The sequence below is a fragment of the Electrona antarctica genome (genome assembly GCF_951216825.1).
Source record: "Electrona antarctica genome assembly, chromosome: 8".
NCBI lineage: Eukaryota > Metazoa > Chordata > Actinopteri > Myctophiformes > Myctophidae > Electrona > Electrona antarctica.
In genome coordinates, this window is record NC_136789.1 from 21,576,556 (window position 1) to 21,601,873 (window position 25,318).

The following is a 25,318-nucleotide window of genomic DNA, read 5'->3' on the forward strand; positions in this document are numbered from 1 at the left end:
GCCAGAGAGTTAATAGTAAATCAATTGGTTTGGCGTCCACTTGCTAGAATGAAAGAGATGGATGGACATGGGAGTGTCACCTGATAGAGAGAAAGAGGGGTAGGAGGTGTTTAGGGGTAGATAACAGGGGAAGGTTGATAATAGTGAGAGGAAAAGAGAGGAAGAGATACAGGGTTTAATCAAGAACACTCTGTGAAGAGCTGATCAATATCTGTGGTCAATGATCTTCCTTTTCCAACCTACCTGTCTGCCCCACAAAACAGGGCTGGCCATCTCCAGAGCAGAGCCAATATCAGCAGCCATTCCCCCAACCCCACCACCTGCTGCCCTGCAAAAAGACAGACAGACAGAGACACGCACGCACGCACGCGCGCGCGCACACACACACACACACACACACACACACACACACACACACACACACACACACACACACACACACACACACACACACACACACACACACACACACACACACACACACACACACACACACACACACACACACACTATTTGGACTAAGGTAAAGTATCATGCACTGCATTTGGCCTCTGTTAACCATCAGTTTTTTTAAATGACTCTCTATCACCCTCTACTGACTTAGGGACACAATAACATTATGCAGAGATGGAAAAAGAACACTGGCAACAAATTCTATTGACTTGTCATGAGCATAAAACTTTTTGAAAGGATATCCAATTTGTCATTAATTTATTTCATGCTGTTTAAAAACCACTAGAGGTCACCGGTGCTTTCGAAAGTGAACTTATTCTCAAACTAAAAATATCTTTTCTTTCATGGAAATTGACATGTTCAAGTTTTGATATTCAGTAGATTGATTCCTTATCTTTATGAGGAATCAATTTGTTTTGGGCCTTAATCTACTGTATATAAAAATTATTATGCTTAACGTTCTTTAATAACCATCATGACACCATAATTACCAGTGTCTTAACTATTATTTTTAGTGCATGGCTCTGCAAGAGGCTAGCCGTCTATGAGAGGGTGTGTGTGTGTGTGTGTGTGTGTGTGTGTGTGTGTGTGTGTGTGGCTATTCTCACAGATGACTGGACTGATCAGCACATTTTAAACTTCATGTCAAAGGGGCTCTGATCAGGCTCAGCCTTGCCAAATTTTGAGTCATAGGTCAAAGATATGACATAGAAGATTGGTGGCCACATTACACCCGAGATCCAAATTGGAGGCACGCCGTTCCCATTTGGATCACAAGATCATATGACTTGATTTTTATTCTCACTACTTAATAGAATGGAGAAAATGCCAGCACTCAATATATGTCCTTTTCACATGATTTTATTTACCTCTGACGAGCAGACAATGTACGCGTTTCGGCCTAGTCGGCCTCCCTCAGTGTTGGCCTAATAGGCTGAAACATCATCGAGCATCATGGAGCCTTGCACGGTGCACCTATAAGGATTTAATCTCTAACCTGGAGTGTTGCGGGTTGTCTGCTTCGGCAGTACTCTTCTATTCTCACTACCTACAAATAATTGGAATTAATAATATTAGAATTGTACTTGTATTCCGTGTTGGGAATAGGCATGAATGGCATATGAACAGCTGCAGCCAGGAGGATTTTCTTAGCCTTATTCAATGTCCTTTGAAGATCTTAAAACACACACGATTGAGATAATTGCTCTGCAATAATATTAATTCACAAAATTGGTAGTAATTGACCAATTTGAAAATTCTTAGAGAATTAAGGTCATAGGTCTGCTATCAGCATGAACAAAAAAGATAATGCTGATCAGGCGCGCACACACACAGGCGATCGCATGAGTCTGAATTGAATGCCTTCAAATATGCACCCTTTACAGCGTTTTAGATCCTTTCAAACACACTTGACATACATGCTGTGTCTCTGTTTTCATGACTATCTCCAAGTGTCCTTTACTATCTCCATTGATCTTAAATGGCTCAGAGAAGCCCCTTCCTGGCAAAAAGACATACATGCAGATCACTTTGCAACATGTTTTGAGTATCAAACGCTTCAAGGCATGTGTGTGTTTGAAAGCCTTTATGTTTTTAAGAATGTGTATTTGAACTACCTGTATTTTGCATCATATTTCCTGGCTTTTTTGGAACTCTATTATCTTCAACTATTTTGTACATATCTCTGATTTTGGTGACTCCGTGGCCTGTCAATCTCCCTGGAGGATGAGCCCTAAATGAGTGACCCCATAACCTTTCCTGTACCTCAGGTCAAAATGTCAACTTTGTACACAAGATATAATGTAACTAATGGGCAGTTTGCAGGATGTACCATTCTGCATTTTGTGACCCACGTCCTTTCTTTCCTCTAGCGCCAACATTTCCAGTTGGGTGTAAGGAGCAGCACAGCGGAGATCTTGTACTCGTGTAAAAGGAATTGAAACACCACATTGGAAAAGCTGAATGTAAACAACACATTTTGATCAAACGCCCTTGATGTATTGAACATTTGTCCTCAAATGCGGTGGAAATTTCTTTTTTGAGGAAAGAGATTCGTAGCTCTTTTCCCTCATTCTAGTCATACTACAGTACATTGTACGTGTAAAAGAGCTGACTAAGTGATTTTCACATGGACAGCGTAGGCTGTTTTGTCCCCTATCAACAACAAATAATTGTAATTCCAGACCGTGCCGGTGTAAAATGACCTATTGCAATCCCCTGCTGTGTGTGTGTGCGTGCGTGTCTGTATACTTGCATGCACGCACATGTGTCAAATTACACTAACGTCTCTCTAGGAGAGTCCTAAAGATAGTGACCAGGGGCCAGGGCAGGCCCCTATTCATCCGGGTGTAATGTTGCAGCTGCATCTGAAGGCAGAAATAGATTGTGTAGAAGACGTAAAACCCGTTAGGACAGGCGCACTTCACTGGACAGAAATTATATAGAATGGAATAGTTTTTAGATTTAGAATTCAATTTAGAATTTAAAAGTTCAAACTAACATTTGAAACATACTGTACTTGGAAGTTGACACGTTAAGGATGCTTACATGAGTATAACATGCTCATCTACAGCTGTGTCCCTTTGTTCTCTCTCTGATGATCTTACTGTACTTCATCCTACCTCCTCTTTTCCTCACTCATTTCCCCCTTCTGTGTAGTGTAGTGTCCCCCCCTCCCTTCTCTCTCTCTCTCTCTCTCTCTCTCCCTCCTTGTCGGTCACCTTGTGTGGTGACGATGTGAGCTCTATAAGCTCCACTCCTCCTTTCCCACGCCGGATGATGCTCGGCTCCTCAGAGAGAGGAGGAAGAGTGGAGGAAGTGAGGAAGGAAGGAAACGAGGAGGAAGAAGGGGGGGAGGAGGAGGAAAAGAAGAAGGAGAGAGAGAGAAAAACAAGAGAGAGGGGCTAGCTCAGCTGCTGTGGGCCGGGGGGTAGCTAGCTAAAGCTAGGGGCCGTGCAGCTGGAAACATCCATGGGTGGCTGTGTCGGCAGCCACCATGACTCTTCTGGCAGCCTAAACGAGAACTCAGACGGCACTGGAGGTAGGAGTTCCCCCCCCGAGCGGAGCGCCCGCTTCACCGCGGCGATTCTCGCGTTTTACGGTTCGTACGGCGCGCTGTTAGACGGAAATCGGTGAGCTATCGAATTATGTTACTCCAGAGGTCGCTGTGTGTTGTTGTACTCTGGGGCAAAGAAATGCATTATGCACGCTTTTCTCTAGTGGGCAGGATCGCCTCGCTGGCCGGCCTGTGGGGTGTTGTTGTTGCTGTTGCAGACGTCATATCATAGGCATAGCAAGAGTCATCTAATAGAAGAGTTGCGATATTGAGGGGGCAGAAACCGAGCGCTCGGGCGCTGTTCATGCAGCCAGAACTGGTATGGAGTTGGAAATACATTGTTTTCAACGAGGGCGGCGCAAATAAGAGCTATTTTAAGCATGTGTGCAACATGACAACTGTTTTAAAGTATTGTACAGTGACAACTAAAGTCTCTGTAATGTTTATGTTGTACGATTACTACAAAACCATCTAAAATAAAGGGATTTAAGATCATTAAAGCTGGGCTGTTCCCTGGGTCCAATGCATTTCTGCCTACTTCCGGTCCAGGACTTGTCCCAGCTGGCTGTCCCCACGCTATGTAGGTCGGAGAGCCGCCATTAGACCGGCCCCATGAAGTGAACTCTGTCTATTCTCTGGGCATAACTAGCTCTGGTCCATATCTCTAATGCAACGGAATTAGAGCTATGGATCATAGCCTAGCGACCCTGGTCCCTGATAGTTGTTATCCAAGTTTGGCTGAAATTGCGAAACAGCGACCCACCGGACCGGGGTCACAGAATTTGATAGGTCACCAATGTCTCCAGCACCCTCGGCCCAAATCCTAGCGGTCTCCTCTTTTTATGTCATGCCCGTACCCTCGTCGAGGAAGACACGCACGGCTTTTAGTCCCCGGTCTCCCCCCTGGGCCTTGCACAATGTGGACCTACTGTCCGCACAGCACTTCATATAAACATAAACTGAGTTGTTCAATGTTCATGGTCTCTGCCTTTGTTCTTTCACAACGGGGACGGACGGTGGGCTAGCAGCCCTCCCTATCTGACAAACGTACGGTATCTTCAAATTGGGCTGGTCAAACCTACCGGATCCCCCCGCGTGATGATAGAATAGATATATATTAATGAACGATATAAAGAGAAAATGGAATACAGATACTGAAAATGTCACCGTTTATATCACTATTTTCAACAGAAGAGCACCTTCGCTCTCTCCGATGCTCCCCTCTGAAACATGAAGTGTTTTCAGTCAATAAAGCCATATCAAAGATGGAGGTACATTGCTGAATGGCGTGTAATTAATTAAAGTTTAGAGGAGACATGCCAGTCTAGGGACATTTTGGTCCATATCCAAGAAACTAGCTTGCTGCAGCTGTGCAAAAAGAAAAAGTTTCACATACAGCAAAGGAATGCAAAAGAACCTGGGAGTTTCTGATTTAAAATAAACTGTAGTCTGTAGTCTGTAAACCGTTTACAAGTTTATAATAGATCAGTGTCATATTTAAGGTATCGTTTTTATTATTGTTTGGTGAACTCTACTGTATAGCATGTATTTGCTAGGAGATGCTATAGTGCATTTTCAGCTTTAATATCTTTGTCCCATCATGATTCTACAATGCGCACAGATTCAGGAGAATGATGAAGGAAAAACTACACTACTCTACACTGATTAACTGTAACTTAAAGGGAGAGCACCATTAGAGGGGGGGCTAATGAATCTTGGTGTACATAGAAGTCAGTCAATTTGGCTTGTTTGGAGGGGGGGGGGGGGGGGGGGGGGCTAAAGGCTCACACTTAGGGTGCGTTCGGAAATGCGCACCGGGAGCGCACTCGCCTATTAGTTTGCATTGCACAGTGCGCTCAGTGCGCTATTTCCGAACACGCCCATAGTCTGGATTTTCGGTGGTGAGGTGACCACCTCTATGGCGTTTTAAGGCCTATTCATAGTCTGGGTTTTCGGTGGTGAGGTGACGGTCCACCGCTCCTGTGGTGAGCTGACCACCGGAGCTGAAATAACGTTGAGCGGTGGTGAGTAAAAACAGAGAGAAGGGCTGGGGCGGTGGCGGTGGTTTGCTCTTCACCGCGGCTTGTGACGTCATGTTGTGTAGTTCGGTGGTCACCTCACCACTGAAAATCCAGACTATGTATGAGCCTTTAGCCTCCACTAGAGGGGGCTAAAGCCTTGCCCCCCCCTGGGCCCCCAGATGCTTTGGAGATAAAGCCAGAGAGGTCAGACTGAGATGGTTTGGGCAGCAAGTTATTATCATAACAGATCGAGGGCCAGGTGGAGGGAGAGGTTCTGTTTATCCACTGATTGCTTTAAATTGTACGTCTATGTTGTTGTAGTAGGACAACTCTAGTCTGCCTTTCTGGGAACATGTCATTGTTCCGACCTCCTTTTAGTCCGACCGATTACTAACACTATACCAAACCCTAACCCTAACCTCAGTCTTAACCGGCCACGTAGGTCGGACTAACGGGATGTCGGACTTATGGGCAGTCACCGTCATTTGCATACACCCAGTCCCAGCCAGGGCATCCAATGGCTTAACCTGTACAATGCTGTGGCTTCGAATCCACTTCTGAACAAGTGTTGGAAAGTATCTGAATGTATTTGATAGGTGTAGGTAAACTGCTATAACCTGACATGACATGCCGAACGTAATGCCAAAGAATGAATCCTGTTGAAAAGGAACAGTAGTTAATAGACACGACATTCAGTAGAGCAGAGCAGACCAGCGGTGTAGAGGCTTGTATTAGTCTATTGACCAAAACACATCCAGCTAGACCAGAGGCTGTCATTGAAGAACTGTCACGGGTGACGGGATCAGGTGTAACTCAACACCACAATCAGCTGTCCTCTCTGTGTAAGCGCGCACGCGCTCACACACACACACACACACACACACACACACACACACACAGACAGACACTGTACGCAGTACGCGTGAATCTCGTTTGTGTCCGAGCATAGGCATGGCTGGCATATGGTAACGCCCCACCTGCCTGTGATTGGCCTACCGACACTGCCCGTCTTGACTGTCCTCCGAGACGTGAGGTTACTCCGTGGTGAGATTGAGAAATAAATAATACAACAAGAGAATGACAGCTTGGCACGCGCGACAGAATGCAGCCTTGTAACTAACTTGAAAGTTTTATTTTTGTAGAAGAGGCAAACTAATATTGTGTATGCCGTTTGCTTTGATTGAATAATTGATTGAACATGCACTCAAATATGATTTGGGTGTGTTCTAAATAAAGTGTTAGTGTTGATTATTGTGTATTAATCTAATTATAGTTAACTAATACTATTACACTAAAAAGGATAAGGATGAAGGGAAAATAGACATTTTTATAGTACAATAATGTTTCAAGTTTACAAATACAAACAAATTACACAATAATAAACACAAACACTTTATTTTAGAGTACACCCAAATCAAATCATATTACGGAGTGCATGTTCAATCAATTATTCCATCAAAGCAAACGGTATAAACAATATTAGTTTGTCTCTTCTACAAAAATAAAAGTTACAAGTTATAGTTCTCTTGTATCATACCGTACTTGTATTATTTCCCACCACGGAGACTCGGAGAGTAACCTCGCATCTGACTATCCAGCATTATATCCACCTCGGAGGACAGTCAAGACGGGCAGTGTCGGTGGGCCAATCACAGGCAGGCGGGGCGTTACCATGCCTATGCTCGGACGCAAACGAGATTCACGCATACAGTACCTGTCACTCCTTTCAGTGGTGATCCAGACATTGGTGTTGTCTCTGTCTAGCCATTCTGCAACAGATGGGATACTGCCATGTTCTTACCCTGGCGTTTTAGAATGTAATATCGTGTTATATGTCCTATATTATGTACTGTTATACTGTTATAAGTTCTAACCCCTCTACCTGGGTTCTAGAATAAAATATTTTAACTACTTTCGTGGAACACCAGATTCTACCCCCTCTGCCTGGTCTCTGTGTAGGTAGAGGAATAGTACACTGCTGAGTAAAGCTCTTCAGTTGGACAGCTATGTCACCGCTCATCTTAGTCAGCCGATCTTCACGTTATCATCATCCTATTGAAAGGGGCTTTCTATGGGGCTGGCCCACCAGGAGGCTCGTTCTATGGGCATCCCATTGAGCCCAATGTTACAAAAAAAAAGATTTACTTTTGTTGGATGGCAAGGCTGCTTTTTTCTTTGAGATCAGGCCTGACTCCCTGTTATTTTTCTCTCCCATCTCTCCTTCTCCTTGTCCTCCTCCCCCTCTCCCATATCCCCGTTCTCTTTTCATTTCTTCCCATGCACTCTTTCTCACTCCTCTCTGCCAGTTGCTCTTGGGCGTAACCAGCCCCTGAAGCGAGAGCGGCCTAAATGGAAGAGTGACTATCCCATGACTGAGGGGCAGCTGCGCAGCAAGCGGGATGAGTTCTGGGACACAGCGCCAGCGTTTGAGGGCCGCAAGGAGATTTGGGATGCGCTGCGAGCCGCCGCCAGCGCCTTTGAGAGCAACGACCACCAACTGGCACAGGCCATCCTGGACGGCGCCAGCATCACACTGCCTCACGGTACACATGCACACATGCACACACGCACACACACGCACACACACACACACACACACACACACACACACACACACACACACACACACACATACACATACACACGGAAGTAGATCAGTAGTTGGAGTGGCCATCTGGGAATCGGAAGGTCCCCCCCCCCCCCCCCCCTTTTCCCCTCACTGTATATGTTTCTTTTCCCTTTTTACCTCCATTATGATGAATTCGTGTTCTGTTCTTTGTCTATATAGAAGTGTCTATTTGTACGTCTCTAAATGTTTTGATGAATTGAACATGGTGGACCCTGTTGTAAACAAGTGTAATGCTTAATTGGGTCGTCCACTCACAGTTAACAGCCTTTGTATTGAGTTTGTGCTTGAAATGTACTGTAATTCTGCAAACTGTTAATACAATTTTCAATCAATCAATCAATGTCATTAGGGGAGGGAGATCTTTGTTACCTTTGTTAAAATTCAGTTTCAGCTTCACCCAGCTGATGGCTGTGAGCGTGTGAGAGGGAGACTACTGTACACTTTACACTACAAGTACACTTTACACACTTATTCCAGCAGCAAATAGTTACACTTTAGTGTAACTATTTAGTTACAATTACGGGTGAAATTTCAGTAGCACTGTGTAATCACAGGGGAAAATATAATTTGGCTCACAGAGGAGAGTGGTTGAAGAAGATCCCTTAATTCCATTAAATTAATGAGTGTGATTCATCTGGAGCCACAAACCACCCATTCATTTGGACAGTAACGGACATTTTCAATTTTTTTGTTCTAAATCTACAATCCTCCCTATCCCGACAGAGATCCCAACCCATTGTGCCCATTTTGGGTCGATTTTAATGGGTCCAACCCCCTGTTGCAAGGCGGGGGGAGGGTCACCACCTCCCGAAACAATAATTTGAGGGGACATCCCTCTCCCTCGGAAGTCAGCTGTCACGTTACTATGTTGTTCAAATGATTGCTGCTTTATGGCTTGATGGGGAAACAGCGGACCATATACTGTGTTGTAAAAGTGCTAGTTGCTGAATGTGACTTGACTTACAGTAACACCACCTTTTGTAGACGTTAGATATTTATTATCTAAAGCATCCACCTCTTTATTTTACCCTTCTTGTTCCTTTATGCAGACAGTAGGAAAGCTGATAGGCAGGATGGGATGTGATCTCTGATCAGTAATGGATATAGGCTTGGATGTCAATTATGTCATCCACCTACACAGTAAAAATCCTCTGAAAGTGTAAAAATGGAAACTTACAGGCTTTTTATGGGTTTAGTTGGGGTATTTGTAAGATTGCAAGCTGTGACTATCATCAAGGCTTATCTTCCTCTCTCCACTGTGAGCCGGCGGTCAGATGGTAAAGATTTTCTAACTTCAGTTGGCCTAGAGATAGACAGCAACCGTATGGCTGTTTGCCAGCACGCCATTTTGCTGCAAGTTGTCAGATGTGCATTGATGCACAGTATCATGCTCACCACTTTCCTTATTGCACTAGTAGCACAGTCAAGTATGTGCTTGCTTAAGCAGAAGGCTATCTTTTTCTGCAACATACAGTACACATCGATAAGAAGTGTGTCAGTGGTGTTGTAGATATGAGAATGAAATCCTTAACTCAGCTACTTTAAATCTGACAGAGAACGTTAGGGAAGTAGTCAGGGAAGATAAAGGTGTTAAGATGAAGTGAGGTATTGCGCCATAGCAACAGCTACGGCTGTCCAAATTGCTGCATATTGTATTAGTAGAAACATAGCAGGTTTGACTGACCATTTCGGCTGCTATTTTCCCCTACAATTTACAATTTACAATTTACAATTTAGGCATTTAGCAGACGCTCTTAATCCAGAGCGACTTACATTAAGCAAGAACAAAAAGCTTGGGAATACATCACATATATAAAAAGCATTTATCAAGAAACATGCTTAAGCTAAGAACGTAACTAGAACATATCTATATATAATGACACTATACATATAAGCTATACATATATATTATACTATGCTGTACTGTTATTGTGCTGTCTACATGACATGCTATAAGTCTGTTTCAAATGCTATCTAAGTCTAAAAAGTGCTGTCTAAGGGGGTAGGGTAAGTGCTATGGGCCATGGTGGAGTCTGAAAAGGTGGGTTTTTAAACTACGGCGGAAGATCGGGAGTGATGCTGCAGTTCTGATTGCAACGGGAAGTGCATTCCACAGTTTTGGGGCCAGAAGGGAGAAGAGTTTGGGACGTGTGGAGCGTTGTCCCGGCGTTTTTAGTTGTCTGTCTGTCTTTGTGTGCATCTCTCTTTGGCTCTGAGCGGTGTCGTATACAGCAGACGGCCTTGTGCAGTACCTCGAGCACAACGGCTGCTTTAGCTACAACAAATGAGGCAGTAATTGCCGTTCTACGTCCTCAGATCACACCCTGTGGATTCATGTTACTTTAATGTTGACCACAACAACATCAGCAGAGTGGCTTCCTGTGTGTGTGTGTGTGTGTGTGTGTGTGTTGCTGACTCATCCCACTTTCACTTTACTGTAACCTTACCGTCTGTCTCCAGTGCCTCCTCTGGCCTTCTTCAAACAGTCATAAAGCATGGCATGCACCGACTTGTAGTGAAGCATGTCTGCTGTTGCTCTGTAAGGTGAGCCGTTTTGGCTGTGGCAGGGGGAACTTTGTGAACTGTTTTTTTTATTACTTGACATTTGGTTGACGCGGCAAGATGTCATTTCTGATAAAACTCCCCATTTCAAGTAATTTGGTGACCACGGGGCTAAAGTTCATGTTCATATATTTTATTTGATTGTTATTCAACTGTTAGGCCACACTTTTGATCATCACAGTAGACTGGATTAGTTGTTCTGTATGTAAAGTTTAAACAGGCAGTAAAATCCAGAGTGTTAATTTAACACTAACAAGTGTTAAACAGACAAGGGGTTTAAGGCTGAACAGGGCCCTCATTTTTTTGCTTGAGTTTTAGGTGAGAGGTGTACATGGGAGACACGTTAAAGAATTATCTCCATTCTGGGCGGGAACCCCTTTAACCCTTCTGGACGGGAACCCCTTTTGGGGTTCTGTACAGTATGTACACAGTATTCAAATTTTGAAATTGATGCTGCTATATATATATTTGAAGTTTTTCAGACAACTTAGGTCAGGATTTAGGTGTTTTTAGATTCAGCCTCAGTCCAAAATGGGTTAAGCATTTAAAAAAAAAAATGGGGACAATCAGTGTCATGAAGGATGTGGTCTAATACGCTGCTCCAATAGCCTGTACTCTGTCTACATAAAATAATGGCAAATGAATAATTTGCCCGGGAGTCCGTTTTGGAGCCCCCCTAAAGATGAAGACATCACTGCCAGGGGGATGTCATCATTCTGACATAAAAATCTTTATTTTTCTCTCTCTCGCCTACATGTGTATAATCTGAGTCACAGTAGTTAATTGTCAAAGTGAGTAAATGAGCTTGAGTGATAATGTCCCTGGACCTCCCCACTACTTTCACTCTCTACCGACCACCATCATGTTGCACTGCTCCTCTCATTTCCCTATTCCTTGTTTGTGATATTCGATCAGCTTTTGAACAGCTTTGGGTATATTATTAGATCAGCTTTTGGCCAGGCTTTGTCGGCCTGTTGGGGGGAAATAGGTTGTAAATTCAGGGATGATTTATCGTTTACCCTTTTTGTGCCCGGGAAACAATTTCAAACAATTCATTCAAAAAAAGAAATATGCAACTTGGTAGCTTGCAGATAACACAGCCAGCGCAACATTGATGCTTTAAATATTGGCTACAGCAAATACGGTTTATTTGCTGCTTGATTCTGCGTTCACACAGGAAGATGCAAAAGATACAAGTTACACCGCATATTTGTAGCTGAAGTTGAAACCAGCTCAACGTTTTTGTAGCTTAAGTCGCCACGTAATTCCCCATACCTAACTAACCTCATATAAGTCTTAACAACAGTTGACAACATACACGTCGCTGTCAAGACGGTAGCCGTGTTCAATCGCACAGAATGCAGTCTACCAACATCTAGGCCAGTAGACTGCTACCGAGAGCATTCAATGCTCCGATTAAGCATGACTTTGGCCCTTTCAATGCATTGATGGCATTCGAAACGGGTGCTTGAATGCAACGAGAGAAATGCTCTAAATATACAGATGGGTGACAAATTGGTCTGATGAAAAAATGAAATGAGTGAATGTAGACAAATGCAGAGGCTGAGGATACAATTAACCCATTTTGGGCGGGAACCCCTTGTGTTTTAACTAAGCATTATGTTATACTTTAGCTATTGAAAAATAGCAGATCTACAAGCTCATAGCACGCCACCGAGTGGTGCGCTATGAACTTGTGGTCTGCTATTTTTTTTAAATCGTAAAAATGCGGCACAAATCTTTGAATATATATTCTTTCAGAGCGAACGTTTTTTTTATTTCGACGTCAGGCCTAAATGGGTTAAGCAATTAACCTCCCGTCTGTGGCGTGTATAAAATGCTGAGCAGGCACAGTTTACCTCAATTTTGGATCCTGAAGTGTGAAAAAGATCTAAGCTACTATGAATGAGCTTCAGTAAAAAAGACTCTGCTTGCTCGTGTTTCAATAGGAACACTGACTTCTGCATTTCCATCTATGGGAAATGGAAACTGGTCAAAAGCACACATTCAAATGACTGGCGTTTGTGTATTAGCACGATATTTAACCTATTAAAAACCATTTTACCAACGTGTCATTTTAGATTTTAGTGTTAGCTATTAAAAACAAAATAGCACATACAGGCTCATCATGAATCACTTCGTGCTGCGAGTTTGTAAATCTTCCATTTTTGAAAAATCTTGAGTAGTGTGAGAACTACTGATTTAGAAGGCATTTGTAGAATCGGCCTCAGATCTTAAAATTAAGGAAAAAGAGCAGCTTTACTCCTCAGGTTACTGTGAAGGTCAATTGCAGGACATCAGGTCTATGTCTAAGACGGGTTCACAGGATATTAAACATCACCATATACACCAACACACTGCTGCCGTAGTATTAGTAGTTGGGGAGAAATGTCAATTTGCTGTATCATTTCCAGAGTGATTTACATTAAGCAAGAACAATATGGCAATACAAATAACCAGTTGTCAACCTAAGGGGTTGCACACACCAAAAATATGCGTTTGACCGTCATATAGCCTTTGCGCAAATATGTGTACCGATTAAACAACTTTCCAGAATACACAGAACTTTGTCCAAAAACTTTTATTGAAAATGTTAAGAAAAATGTCATTTTCAAATTAAAACGTTTAAAAAAAATGAAAGCCATTTTAAAATGTTAAACAAAAATGCTGCTTGGTTTCCACAATAATCCCGACGACGACTACTTCCTATTTGCTGAAGCCGTGCCAATGACACAGCAATTAACCTGGAAGATAACAGAATGTTACATTGAAGACCACAAACACTGAATGAACAAATGTCAAAACAAGCCGCAGCAACACGAGAAGCATATCGGTTAACTTTTCAAAAAGAAAGTATCTGCTTAATATATTTTAGTGTTGGTTTTCCCAAATATAGAATCATGAGTAATTTTACATACATTTTAAAATCTTATACTGCGCTTAAATTAAATTTGGTTTCCATGGAGACACCAAATTGTGTTTGGCTAGCAGCCTGAAACCCAGTTTAAGCAGTTACAATGTGTGCTCAAGAAATACAGTAGATAAGTACTACCCACCTTGCTAGCAAACCTCAGAGAGTCCAAAGTCTCCCCAAAGTTGTCAGTCTCTGGGGAGATGTTGGCAAACATCAGCCTGATGGGGTGAGAAAAAGATCAGGTCATGTAATGCATCCCGACAGTGTTCCAAGACAAACTAGTTAACTCTAAACTAAATTTGACATTTGTGGATTTCAGAATAATTGTGGTCTCCAGGTTCAAACTCACGTTTTGCTGTTTCCTCCCAAACAGCCCTGAAGAAGATAAGTCAGTTTGGAATTCCTGTATGGAATGAAATTCTCCTGGAACACAAGGAAAATATGGTTTTAGCCTGGCCCAAAACAGAAGCTCCAGTCAAAAAGCAACAGATTGGAAATTAAAGTAGCATAAAGTAGAGTAGCATTCATAATTTCATATAACAGAGTGCAGGGTTCAGAGAATGACAGACCTTGTTTGCCAGGGCAGTGATGACAATGCCCAGCTTGGTGAGGGAGCCGTTAATGGCCGTCATCTCTTTGAAGCGATCACCTTGTGCCTGGCTCTTCTGAACACGCTCACTACCAGCCAAGTCCACCAGGCATAGGGTGGCTGTTCAGATGAATACAAGTCAGCAATAAGAAAGTGTGATTGAGACGTGCAAAACACAGACCACCCCAAAAAGAAAGATAAGTCAAGAAATAGTCTTTTTTTTGGGCCTTGGGGCTTTGCCTTTGATAGGACAGTGGAGAGACTGGGAATGACAAGCACCGGTCATCTGACCTTAATAAAGTACTCACAGTTGCACTTCAGGTCCCTGCCTGTGTTCTCTCCCATGATGTCAAGCTGGAACACTGAGTGGGAGCGAGAGGAGCGGTCATTGACAGAGGTCTGAGCGGTGGCACGATTCTGGTTCGCCAGGGCCATCAGATCGATCACCTGACAATTGGGGAATATAATTGGCATCTTTAGTCAGCTTGGGAGATAAATGAGCATTTACATGAATGCTCAACACATTTCAATACCAGGTTGAAAGTTAAGTGGCTATGTAACAACTACAGACAATAGAAATAAGTGTGCTGTACCTGGTCCTCTGAAGTGACCTTCTTGTATGTAAGGTTTGTTACGGTTCCAGTGTTGTCGGCAGACTTCCGGATCTCGTGCTCAGGCCGGTTGCTGGCCTTGCCGGTGTAGAGCAAGTCACGCAGAGTCTCATTGTAAATCTCTACGAAACTTGCTGTGAAGGAGAACTGGGGGAAACAAGGAGTATTAGGTGAGAACTTCCCTCCACAAATAGGATGCTCTATAGCAGGGGGTTGTAACTGATTTTGACCCAGGGACCACCCTTCTGACTAAGAGCAACCTGGGGACCACCACTATTGGGCTGACCACCCGTCCCACATCTCTTGGAACAGTCCGGAAATAGCACTACTGTCCCACAAATCAAAGATATGGGAAAATAATTGAGCATGCGATACCATAACAATCTTTAATCATATTCGAGGGCTTTGAGAGAAATGACTCCAGACTCTCAGAGGTCAGGTGTGTGTCTGTATTCAGCTGTGATGCTCGTTATGCATCAAAGCAATTATGTTTCTGCACTGCACTGTCAAATAGGCCGACACCTGGCTTTTGTGCAAGCTGTTAACTAGGCTACATTTGGTTGTATGAAACACTAATTTATAAATAAAGTACTTTTAAACTGAAGATAGCCAATGTTGATAATTTAAAGAAATCCCCGGGACCACCTGCAATACCTCCGGACTACCGGTTGAAAACCCATGCTCTATAAATTACTTCAAAACCTAATCCCAAGGAATTTAAACTTCCATCAGACCACCCACAGACTCACATTGTGCAAGGATATTACAATTTAAACTCCCATCAGACCACCCCCTCTCTCTCTCTCTCTCATTAGCAGGCAACAGTGCAGCACTATCTCTCAGTTTCTGGCACGACAGCGCCCCTACTGGTACTCATGACTCACAACACAAACATAGGTTAACACATAGGTTAACACGGACATTGCTGTTCCTTGGAGTGGTTACACCACTCAAAAAGAAAAATGCACAGGGTGACCAACCTGCCAGCCTTTCTCCTCCAGTTTCCTTGCTGCCTGAAACACCTGCTGCACTGCCCGTGGAATGACTCCCCAGCCATCTTCTGAGTCTTCTCCCTCCATGGTGTGGGTTTTGCCGCTCCCCGTCTGGCCGTATGCAAAACAACAAACGTTGTAACCATCCAGGGCCGACTGTATGAGGAGGGAGAGCTCTTCAAAGACCTGGAGGAAGGACAGCCAAAATAAATAAACAGCAAAATTAAGATGTCTCACCATAACAGGACAATGAGTGAGTAAGAGTATATAAATACCTCTTGCTGCGAGGAATGGGGCCCAAAGACCTTGTCAAAGGAGAAGGAGTAGTTCTTCTGCGTATCTGTACGACCTGTATGAGACTGAAGGATTAAATAAAAGTTGATGTTATGTCCATTGTTTATGGAGGCAGTGATAAGAGAATGCAGGTATAAAAATAAAAACTAACATTGCCAATATGAATCCAGTGATGACAAAATGAGGTCTACTGTCTGCAATTACAGGTTGGCCCCCGATAACGAAAATACCCAAGTGGACCCGAGCGAGAACCGCACAGGTCGGAATCGGACGAAATTGTCACGGATCCATTCGGGTTTGGTTTAACTGAAAATGTTTTCGGAGCGGGTCGGAATCGGTAAAATGTCAGATACATTTCGGGACCTCTTTTTGGACCTGTGAAAGTGAAAATAGCTCTAGTTCAGACTTCATGGGGTCAGTCATCTAATATAGGACTCTAGATTTGGACATGGGTTCAGACTTGACCGCAACACTTCCCCTTTGAAAAATAGCCCATGTACAAGCTCACAAGTGGTGAAGTTCAATCATCATTAGTGGAAACACTTCAGTGAGAAATTGTCTGGGCAGTTCCCAGGTATAACTTCTGGTATGAGAAGAGTATAGTGCTCAAAGATGCGTTTGTTTTCTGCGTTGAACCTTTAAGTCATTGGTCTAACCCAGCGGTCCCCAAATATTTTTGGCCGTGCCCCCCCCCCCCCCCCCCCCCACGCTCAGTCTCGTTGTATTTGGCCGGAAATTATACATTTTTAATACGATTATGGCAAATAATCAGTGCATCACTGCACTGAGACATGCAGCTGCTGTATACTCCTGCAGCTGCTCTATACATCTCCTTACAACAGTGTTTTACCAGATTTAGCCATTTACGCTAAACAGCATAAATGGTAAATGGTGCATTTATATAGCGCCTTTATCCAAGGCGCTTTACATAGACTGTGCATTACATTCACACACACCGATGGCGGTGGAAACCATGCAAGGTACCAACCAGCACATCGGGAGCAATTAGGGGTTCAGTGTCTTGCTCAAGGACACTTCGACACTAACTCTGGGGGAGCCCAGGTTCGAACTGGCGACCTTGCGGTTACCATCCGGAAACTCTACCCCTGAGCCACCGCCGCCAGCACCAGCATAAAACCACCCTTTTCATGTCATGCACGCCCTAGAGGGCATTTGCGCACCAGTTTGGGAACCGCTGGTCTAACCAATATAGGCATAATGGACTCACCTCCTCACTCTTGGCCAGAATCAGGGTCTTGTCATCATGGGCAGGGAGCTGGATGTGGCCACCCATCCCTCCAGCCAGAAGAGGGCGCACTCTACAGAAAACTCTGATGTTCCCCTATAGAAGGAAACCAGTTTGAATTGAAAACATGACAGGGTAAAAGACATTTCCCCATACATACTAAGACTAATAGGCACATTAAGAAATGAGATACAGTAACACTTATTTAAATGTAAACAAACCCAATTTATTATAAATGGCCGACCCGACTCTTACAAACTAACCAGAAAGGAGTGGCTCATATTCTACCCACAATGGACAGAACGGCTACAAGTTCTGTGACCGTCTACGCTACACTTAAAGACAGACTATGGCACCTATGGGAAAGAAAGGCTGCACACAATTTGTCCCATTTACAGTTCTAAAAATATCAGCAAGACAACTGATGCTAATTACTGAATGCAATTCATAATTATAGGCATATCATGGCAAACACTTCTCTCCTTATATGCAGACAGAGCCCTACAATGCTAAAAACTTGCCTTGAGTTCCTGGATGACGTTGTGTAGGCACCGTCGCTCCATCTCGCCAAAGTGGATCTCATCCCTCTGGCGGGCTACCGTCTCCTGGCAAGAGGTCAGCTTCTCCCCAGTCTCTCCGAGTGTTGTCTGGGTACAACAGAGGTTTGTCTGGGTACAAGCCAGGCTGGACTCGGCCACAGACAGCTTCACCTTTGAGAGAAGCAGAGAGACATTTTAAGAACCATGGTTTTATACAGGCTTCCATCTGCATTTTTATTTTTTTAATCTAGGCTGTTGTCAAAAGGTCATGACTTTGAACCCTTGGCTTGACCATATGTGAAGTTGCGAACCTTGGGTGGGGAAAGCAAATGAGACAAGTGTGTTAAAGTTCAGAGGCTTTATTTATTGGAAATGGTGTGGTAATGAATAGCTTACCTTTAGAGACTGCAGCTCCCTTTCCAGATCTTCTGCAAGGGTCTCTGTAGCCTTGTGCTCCTGCTCCAGGTGCAACAGCCGTCTCTCCATCTCTCTATTGTTGCTGGTCATGTTTTGGAGCTCAGCTTTGACCCCATACAGGACTTTTAGCTCAGCCTCACACTCACTGATGGGAAAGGGCAGGATTTTTTTTTTTCTTCAGCCAACCAACATTGGCCAAAAACTTTACAACAGACATAGTTGACATTGCAGTTATATTTAAGCACTTTGAACCTGGTGTCATAGCTTTGTAGATCAGCTTCCCAGTCCCCCCCCCCCCCCCCCATATTTTTGGTCATGTCATTATAGCTTTGTAGATCAGCCTTTTTGTTAAATGAAAATAAGTTTGGCTTGTGTGTATCATATTTGCATACTGGTACATACGGTATTCATTGTAATCAACTTAAATGTCCATTTTCATATTATAATAATTAGTCTAGGACTCTGTCAGGATCAAACTATTGATTACACCCCTAGTGATAAGACATACCTGAGCTGACTCTGCTGTGCTCTGATGATGACGTCCTTCTCGGTCACTGCAGCCTTGAGCAACTCATTGCTCTGATCAGAAGACGTTACTTTATTCTGATATGCGGCGAGCTTGCCCTGCATATCAGCAACCTTGCCTTTTAAGTCCCAGCCAGGTCGCTTTGTTCCAGCTGACACACCTGCTTTTGGAACTGTGGCTGAGACAGGCCTTTTAGCAGCTACACCTGTAGGACATCAAAATGTGTGTTTTTTTAGCTAAATCATCAAGGTGCCGCTCACATCACACAAGTGTTATTTGTAATTACTTTTATACCAACTAGTTAAGTTAACAATGTAATGAACTAAGTGCAAATAAAGCCAAAAGATGGCTTTGGTGTTGGAACCATTAACCACGGTTCAGGCATAAGAGCAGGGGCTAGGCCATTTTGTTGCAGGGCAGCACAAAGACAACATGCGTCTCTGGCAGACACCCAGAGCTACTGGGGTGTAATGAAATTACTTGAGGCCTTCCTGGGCTCTGTGCAGCGCGTAAACGCCTCAGACAGTGTCCAAAATGTCCATTAACAAACTGCACAAAGTCAAAGACTAGGGTTGCTATCAAGGTCTGGGAAGATTCATTTAGGTTACCCAATTTAGGTTGTTGTGCCTCGTGTTAACACTTGACAATTCAAATCATCCATTCCCATTGTTGATGGGTGGCCTAGAGCTGACAAGAGTTTAACCTCTGCAGTCAGACTTAATGTAACAAATTAGCTGATAACAGCTAGCCTGGGCAGCATTCCTTTTCAGGTTTATGATCTGGTCGGGAGCCCATGATATCGTTACATCATGCTGTAGTCATAGTTTTGTAGTCAGGCCCTCAAATCGATTTTTCCCCATAAAAGCTGCAGGCTACGAGAGAACGAGTCACGCTTATTGTTATTCTTCTGGTTTGAGGGAAATTAAGTTCCAGATTGAGGATTCCGGCCTGATGACTACAACATGACATAACGATATGATCCACTCCAGAGTACAGACCAGATCACACAGCAATTTTGTAACTCAGACTAGGCTTTCCTCCAGGGGGGAAATCCTGGTGACACGAGGTTAGATCGCATGTTTCAGACAACTCACCTCTAGAAGGACCAGCAGCAACAGGATGGCCCGTGGATCTGGCTGGTTTAGCTGAAAGGCACAGAGGGTGGCAGTGGTTAATTAATTTTTGAGTGGTGTAAACCACTCCTACAACTGGCTTTTGTGTGCAGAAAAAAATGAGCATGGTTGCTATGTTCAAAATAATTTCTGACGTAATTAAATCACACCCGGGTGAACTGGATGACCGTAGCAACCATGCTCATTTTTTCTGCACAAAAAAAGCCAGTTGTGAAATCACATCCGGGTGTGATTTCATTACGTCAGATCAGAGCTGATCATGCTATATAAAACCTTACACCACTCAGTTCACACGGGTGCGATTTTTTAACTTATTCATAACAAAAAGCTTAAATTCTTGTCAAATGAAAGTCAGTCCTGAAGATGGTTGGTTGGACCCTACACTCCAAATCTAGGAGAGTATATAGTTATATTTGTATACAGTACACAGTGACAGTCTCACACTGAGGATTTTCAGTGTATGGTGAACTTACACACAGGGGGTCTGGCACTGGCCGCTGGGAGTCTCTTGGTGCCTACGATAGTGGCTGCTACCGCCTCTGGCTCCTTGCGCTGCCTTTTCTGCAGAAACGGCATCAATAATGGGTTAGGGGTCAGAACATGGTACAACCACAACTTTTTCCCAGCCCTTGTGGTTGTGATATTTAGCAGGAAATTAAAGTATTTTTTAAACGGTTGCAATTCGAAACTGGCCTCCGTAAAATCTGAATCCCCCCCCCCCCAACCCCTTTTTCCCCCCAACTGTATATGTTTCTTTTCCCTTTTTACCTCCCTTATGATGAATTCCTGTTCTGACTACATAGAAGTGTCCATTTGTAAGTCTCTAAATGTTTTTATGAATTGAACAAGGTGGACCCTCTTGTAAACAAGTGTAATGCTAAACTGGGTCGTCCACTCACAGTTAACAGTCTTTGTATTGAGTTTGTACTCTAGTTGAAATATACTGTGATTCTGCAAACTGTTAATACATATTTCAATCAAAAGCAACACAAACCTGGGCAGGCTGGCTTTCATGGTTTTCTGAAGCATTAGCCAGGATCTGTCTCTTTGTGGAGCTCATTGGCAAGGGGAGACGAGAGACGGCCTTGGGCAGATCTGCGTTCTGTTGTATATTATACACAAATATTTAAGTTAAATCTTAGAGCAAAGAACCACCGAGAAAAGAAAGTTACCACGATAGACCGTGTCGGGTAAATAAATTTAACACCAACGGTGACCCACCTCCATTGTGTTCGTTTGCGCTTGATGTTCTTCCTAACAGAGAAGGCGATTGTTAATGTTAACTCACTGCACAGTATATGGTACATCAGTAGGCTATTTAGAAACAAACTAACATTTATCGTCAACATGAGACAGAAATCAGTACCGATTGCCCGTTGTGAATAATGTGTAGATTAATAATAAAATAAAAATAGTTTTCCTACCGTGTTTGCTTCAGCTTACTGCTGACTTGACTGGCTTCAGTGGCTTCTTGGCAACACCTAATAACTGAGACTCCAGGACAGAGGGCTCTCGGGTTGAGTTGTTACTTGTTGTGGCTAACATACAATAACTTAATGGGCAGGAACTCAGGCAGTGTATATATAGCAGGCCACTGATTGAGGAGGTAGTGAGAGCAGGTGTGATTAGGGATTGAGAGAGAATGACAGCAGGTGAGGTGGGTGGATCCAATCATGTAATAGGCCAGGGGGAGGGTTGCTTGCTGTTGCTCACTAGGACAACTCTTTTCTACAGTCTGTAGATGACTACATGGAAAGGGATGTTACTGTATATAGGGTTGCATTACTCTTATTGTTATTAAAACACATGCACATTTGGGAGTTCATTGGTGCAAAAACAAGTCTCTGGAGTGGCCTACAGAGATGTGGAAAACTGGAAAAAGGTGATTCAGATGAGTCATCCTTGACTACTGTATATTCTTGACCCCACTCTTCAAGTGGGCGAGTGCGTGTGCGGCATACGCCAAGAGAACTGTACAAGACCTGAATGATGAACCCTTTATCACAGTAAAGGGGTCTGGTGGCTCTGTTATGCTATGGGGGTTATTTTCCGGGCCACTTGTGTACTTAAAGGGAACGGTCACTCAGTGCAAATCAATACAAAGTTATTCTGCACCATGTTCCTACGATGAAGCACATTGAGTCACTGAATGGAGTCACTGAGTGTGGAAATGGTGCCAATCATAATGCTATGGCCTTCGCAGTCACCAGCTCTCTCTCTCAACCCACATGAGACATGGGAGATTTGGGAACAAAACGTGTTAGACAGAGCTCTCCACCACCATAATTATCATCAAAACATCAAATGAGGGAATATCTTGTGTGAATGGTGTTCCATCCCTCCGGCAGAGCAGAGGGACGAGCACTGAAGCTGTCCTGACACTTTATGTTGGCTCTTCCTTTAATTTGTCACCCGTCTGGGGTTGCTCCATGTATTGATTTCAATTCAAAGTAATCCAATAAATCATCCTGCCACTCTCCCTCCCGTTCCAGGAGCATTGACCGAGTGTTACGACGAGCTGGGGAATCGCTACCAGCTGCCCGTCTACTGCCTGTCGCCGCCCGTCAACATGATCGAGGAGCACTCCGACGAGCCGGACGGCTCCGACCCGGACTCTTCCTCGGTGGCGGATCCCTCGGCGGGCAGCGGGAGCGAGGGGACCTCCGGAGGCGAGTGCCTGCTGCGGCTGCGCCTCTCCTCGGGCCGCGATCTGCGCCTGGCGGTCCGCTGCAGCGACACTGTGGGCGCCATGAAGCGCCGGCTGCAGGCACAGGAGGGCGTGGCGCCCTGCACACAGCGCTGGTTCTTCTCGGGCCGGCCACTGACGGACCGGCTGCGCCTGGAGCAGCTCAACATCTCCAAGGAGTATGTGGTGCAGGTGATCCTCAGTCAGCCGCCACAGGCGGAGCCGCCGGAGCCCTCCGCATGCGCGGCTGCGACAGAAGGCGGGCCGGCTCTGCCTCAGGAGCCGACGCCGGTGGAGAACTGAGAACTTGGGCCGGGAGACGGAGAAACGCACGTCACTGACTGGCATGGAGGAGGAAGACGCAGGGATGAGAAGAAGGTTTCTTTTTTTCTGTCCTGACACTCTTCTTCTGGGCTTTTCTGTTCTCTTCTTCTTGCACTCCTGCTCGCCTAGCTGTTTTCGTAAAGGCATGCAGGGAAAAGTAGGCGGGGATGAGGGTTGGCTGTCCGCCGGAGCGAAGGACTCTGGGATTGAGAAAGGAGCCTTCCTCCTGGTTTTACACATAGACCTTTTTTGAACTTTTTTTTGGAAGTCTTTAAAAAACAAAAAAGACTTGTTCCTATGGAAACCAAAAGGAATAGAACTTTTGTCAGTCGGTGCTGAAAGTGAAAAAGGGTTCATTAGCGACGCTTGTGTTCCCAACTGTTTCTGTCTATATCCTTCTGTTCATTAGCTACTCTACTGGCCGAGCAGTGTTCTCCTGACTGTTTCCTATATCGCTGGTTCTCAACGTGAGGTCCGGGGACCCCCAGGGGTCCTTGAGTTGAGTAGGTTCCAGGTGGTCCCCAGCTAAATTATCTATAATTAGGAAACAAATGGGCCCTTATGGTAAAGTAACTCTGAGAGTGTAAAAATGGAACCAAGCAAACCATTACAAGTCCATTTATACACTCGTAGAGTTAAAATACTGAGGATTTTACGGTGTAGATTGGGATAGATAAAAATAGTATCAAATGGGGGTCCGGGGCCCTAATGCATAGCAAACTTGGGGTCCTTGAAATAAAAAATGTTGAGAATCAATGTCCTGTATGCTGTATGGATTCATCTGCCATCACGGTAGAACGATGATACATTTCAATGTCCAATTTACTTTCGCAAAGAAAGTGTTTTCAATTATCCTGGTGTAGCTGTTCATTCTTTTTTACATTTTCTAACCCCCCACAGAGGGACGGTATTTATATAGAAGGAAGTGCGGCTACATGGAACAGTTAATACCCATGTGAAAATAACTGGGCTGTACCAATGGTCACCGTTTCTTTCTGTTGGGAATATACTGTGTGTTGACTATAGGGCTGGCCAATATATCAATATTCTAATCAATATCGTGCTATGAAACTACATATCATCTGGGATTTTGAATACCGTAATATCATGATATGCCATAAAGTGTTTCCTGGTTTTATAAAACGTCATTGAAAATGGCCGATCTACAGGCTCATAACGCGTCGCAAAACGACTTGTGAGCTTGTAGATAAGCAATTTTAGCCATTTCTGAAAAGTCTTTTTAGGGTGGGAAAAAAACGATGTTATCAATATATATAGTACAATATAATAATTTCAGTATGAGGTCATTGGAAAACACATCGGCCAGCCCTAGCGCTAACAGGCAGTCTGTGTCCTTCCTCTTGAAGTACAGTACGTACAGTAGGTGAACTGTGGAATGCGCTTTGTACTGCAGTTAACATGAGGAGTGGGAGGGGGGAGGGGGGGGGGGGGGTGTTACTCAACTGCCAGTATACAGTATACTTATATACTCCGTTTCACTCCACGTAACAATACAATCACGTAACAGGTTAACATAAAGTCGGTGCCTGTGTCGGTGCACGCGTGTGCGTGCGCGTGCATTATACATGTTTCTGTGCGGCCCGCGGGAAATGTAAAGCGTTCGATGCATTTTCTTTCGCAGGGAAAGAAGATGCATGTTGTTATGTTATTTCAGAAACGGTTGCATATTTTGATGAAATAGAATGTTTTTAATTAAATTGCTCAAGATTTCTACTCCTGCTGGATCCTGTCTCTGCTTGGCCTTTCTTTCTCTGTGTTCCAGTTGTGTTTTTCCTCACAGTTAACACAGAGCAATCTCACCACCATAGAGTCAGAATAAAAACAAACTAGTAAAGAAACAAGGCTTAAGGCTGTGTCTGAAATCACTCTCATTCACCACTCCCTGTAGGCTATTAGGGATTTCTACATAGGAGACTAGTGAACTCATCAGCAAATTAAAAACGCATTTCAAACACTACGCAGGCCAAAGTCAGCATTTTTCTTTCACTGCAATTCATGATAGTATGTTGGTTTTGCAATAGTGCCCATCAGTTGAACTTGTACCCTGCTTTTCACGTTGCATTGTGGGATAATGAGTCCACTATATGGGGTATATTATAATGATGATCACATCATCACAATACATTCGGACACCACAACAAAATGGCGTAATCACTACTATAGTCATATTAGTGCACTATGTATATAGTGAGTATAGGGACTGATTTCCTACACAGCCTAAAGCAGTGGTTCCCAAAGTGGTGTCCGGGGACCCCCAGGGGTCCTTGAGAGAGTTCCAGGGGGTCCCCAGCTAAATGATAATTAGG

At 44.0% G+C, this 25,318-nt stretch overlaps 2 protein-coding genes across 2 annotated transcripts; one reads left to right on the plus strand and one right to left on the minus strand.

Moving 5' to 3' along the window:
- The first annotated feature begins 3,196 nt into the window (after positions 1–3,196).
- Positions 3,197–24,418, plus strand: ubtd2 (ubiquitin domain containing 2). The gene is made up of 3 exons (XM_079508837.1): positions 3,197–3,493; positions 7,836–8,072; positions 22,474–24,418. Exons 1-3 carry the CDS (start codon positions 3,424–3,426, stop codon positions 22,968–22,970), a joined length of 804 nt encoding a protein of 267 aa, XP_079364963.1. The 5' UTR covers positions 3,197–3,423; the 3' UTR covers positions 22,971–24,418.
- Positions 13,287–21,524, minus strand: LOC306928601 (carboxy-terminal kinesin 2-like). Its single transcript, XM_079508836.1, has 17 exons — positions 21,406–21,524; positions 21,203–21,235; positions 20,976–21,083; positions 20,455–20,542; positions 19,943–19,993; positions 18,831–19,053; positions 18,302–18,467; positions 17,888–18,076; positions 17,349–17,462; positions 16,102–16,185; positions 15,815–16,012; positions 14,817–14,981; positions 14,532–14,670; positions 14,204–14,343; positions 13,984–14,057; positions 13,777–13,852; positions 13,287–13,464 (listed from the first exon to the last, which is right to left on the minus strand). Exons 2-17 carry the CDS (start codon positions 21,206–21,208, stop codon positions 13,420–13,422), a joined length of 1,866 nt encoding a protein of 621 aa, XP_079364962.1. The 5' UTR covers positions 21,209–21,235; positions 21,406–21,524; the 3' UTR covers positions 13,287–13,419.
- Positions 24,419–25,318: the final 900 nt, after the last annotated feature.

Bases quoted from the DNA above. Each gene is read 5' to 3' on its own strand.
- ubtd2 (XM_079508837.1), top strand. From the start codon at position 3,424: ATGGGTGGCTGTGTCGGCAGCCACCATGACTCTTCTGGCAGCCTAAAC. The intron at 3,494-7,835 runs GTAGGAGTTCCC...CCTCTCTGCCAG, and splicing joins GAACTCAGACGGCACTGGAG to TTGCTCTTGGGCGTAACCAG. The intron at 8,073-22,473 runs GTACACATGCAC...CTCCCGTTCCAG, and splicing joins CAGCATCACACTGCCTCACG to GAGCATTGACCGAGTGTTAC.
- LOC306928601 (XM_079508836.1), bottom strand. The intron at 19,054-19,942 runs GTGAGTTGTCTG...GATGTCCTACAG, and splicing joins TGCTGCTGGTCCTTCTAGAG to GTGTAGCTGCTAAAAGGCCT. The intron at 14,671-14,816 runs GTACAGCACACT...CCCAATTGTCAG, and splicing joins AGGTCACTTCAGAGGACCAG to GTGATCGATCTGATGGCCCT.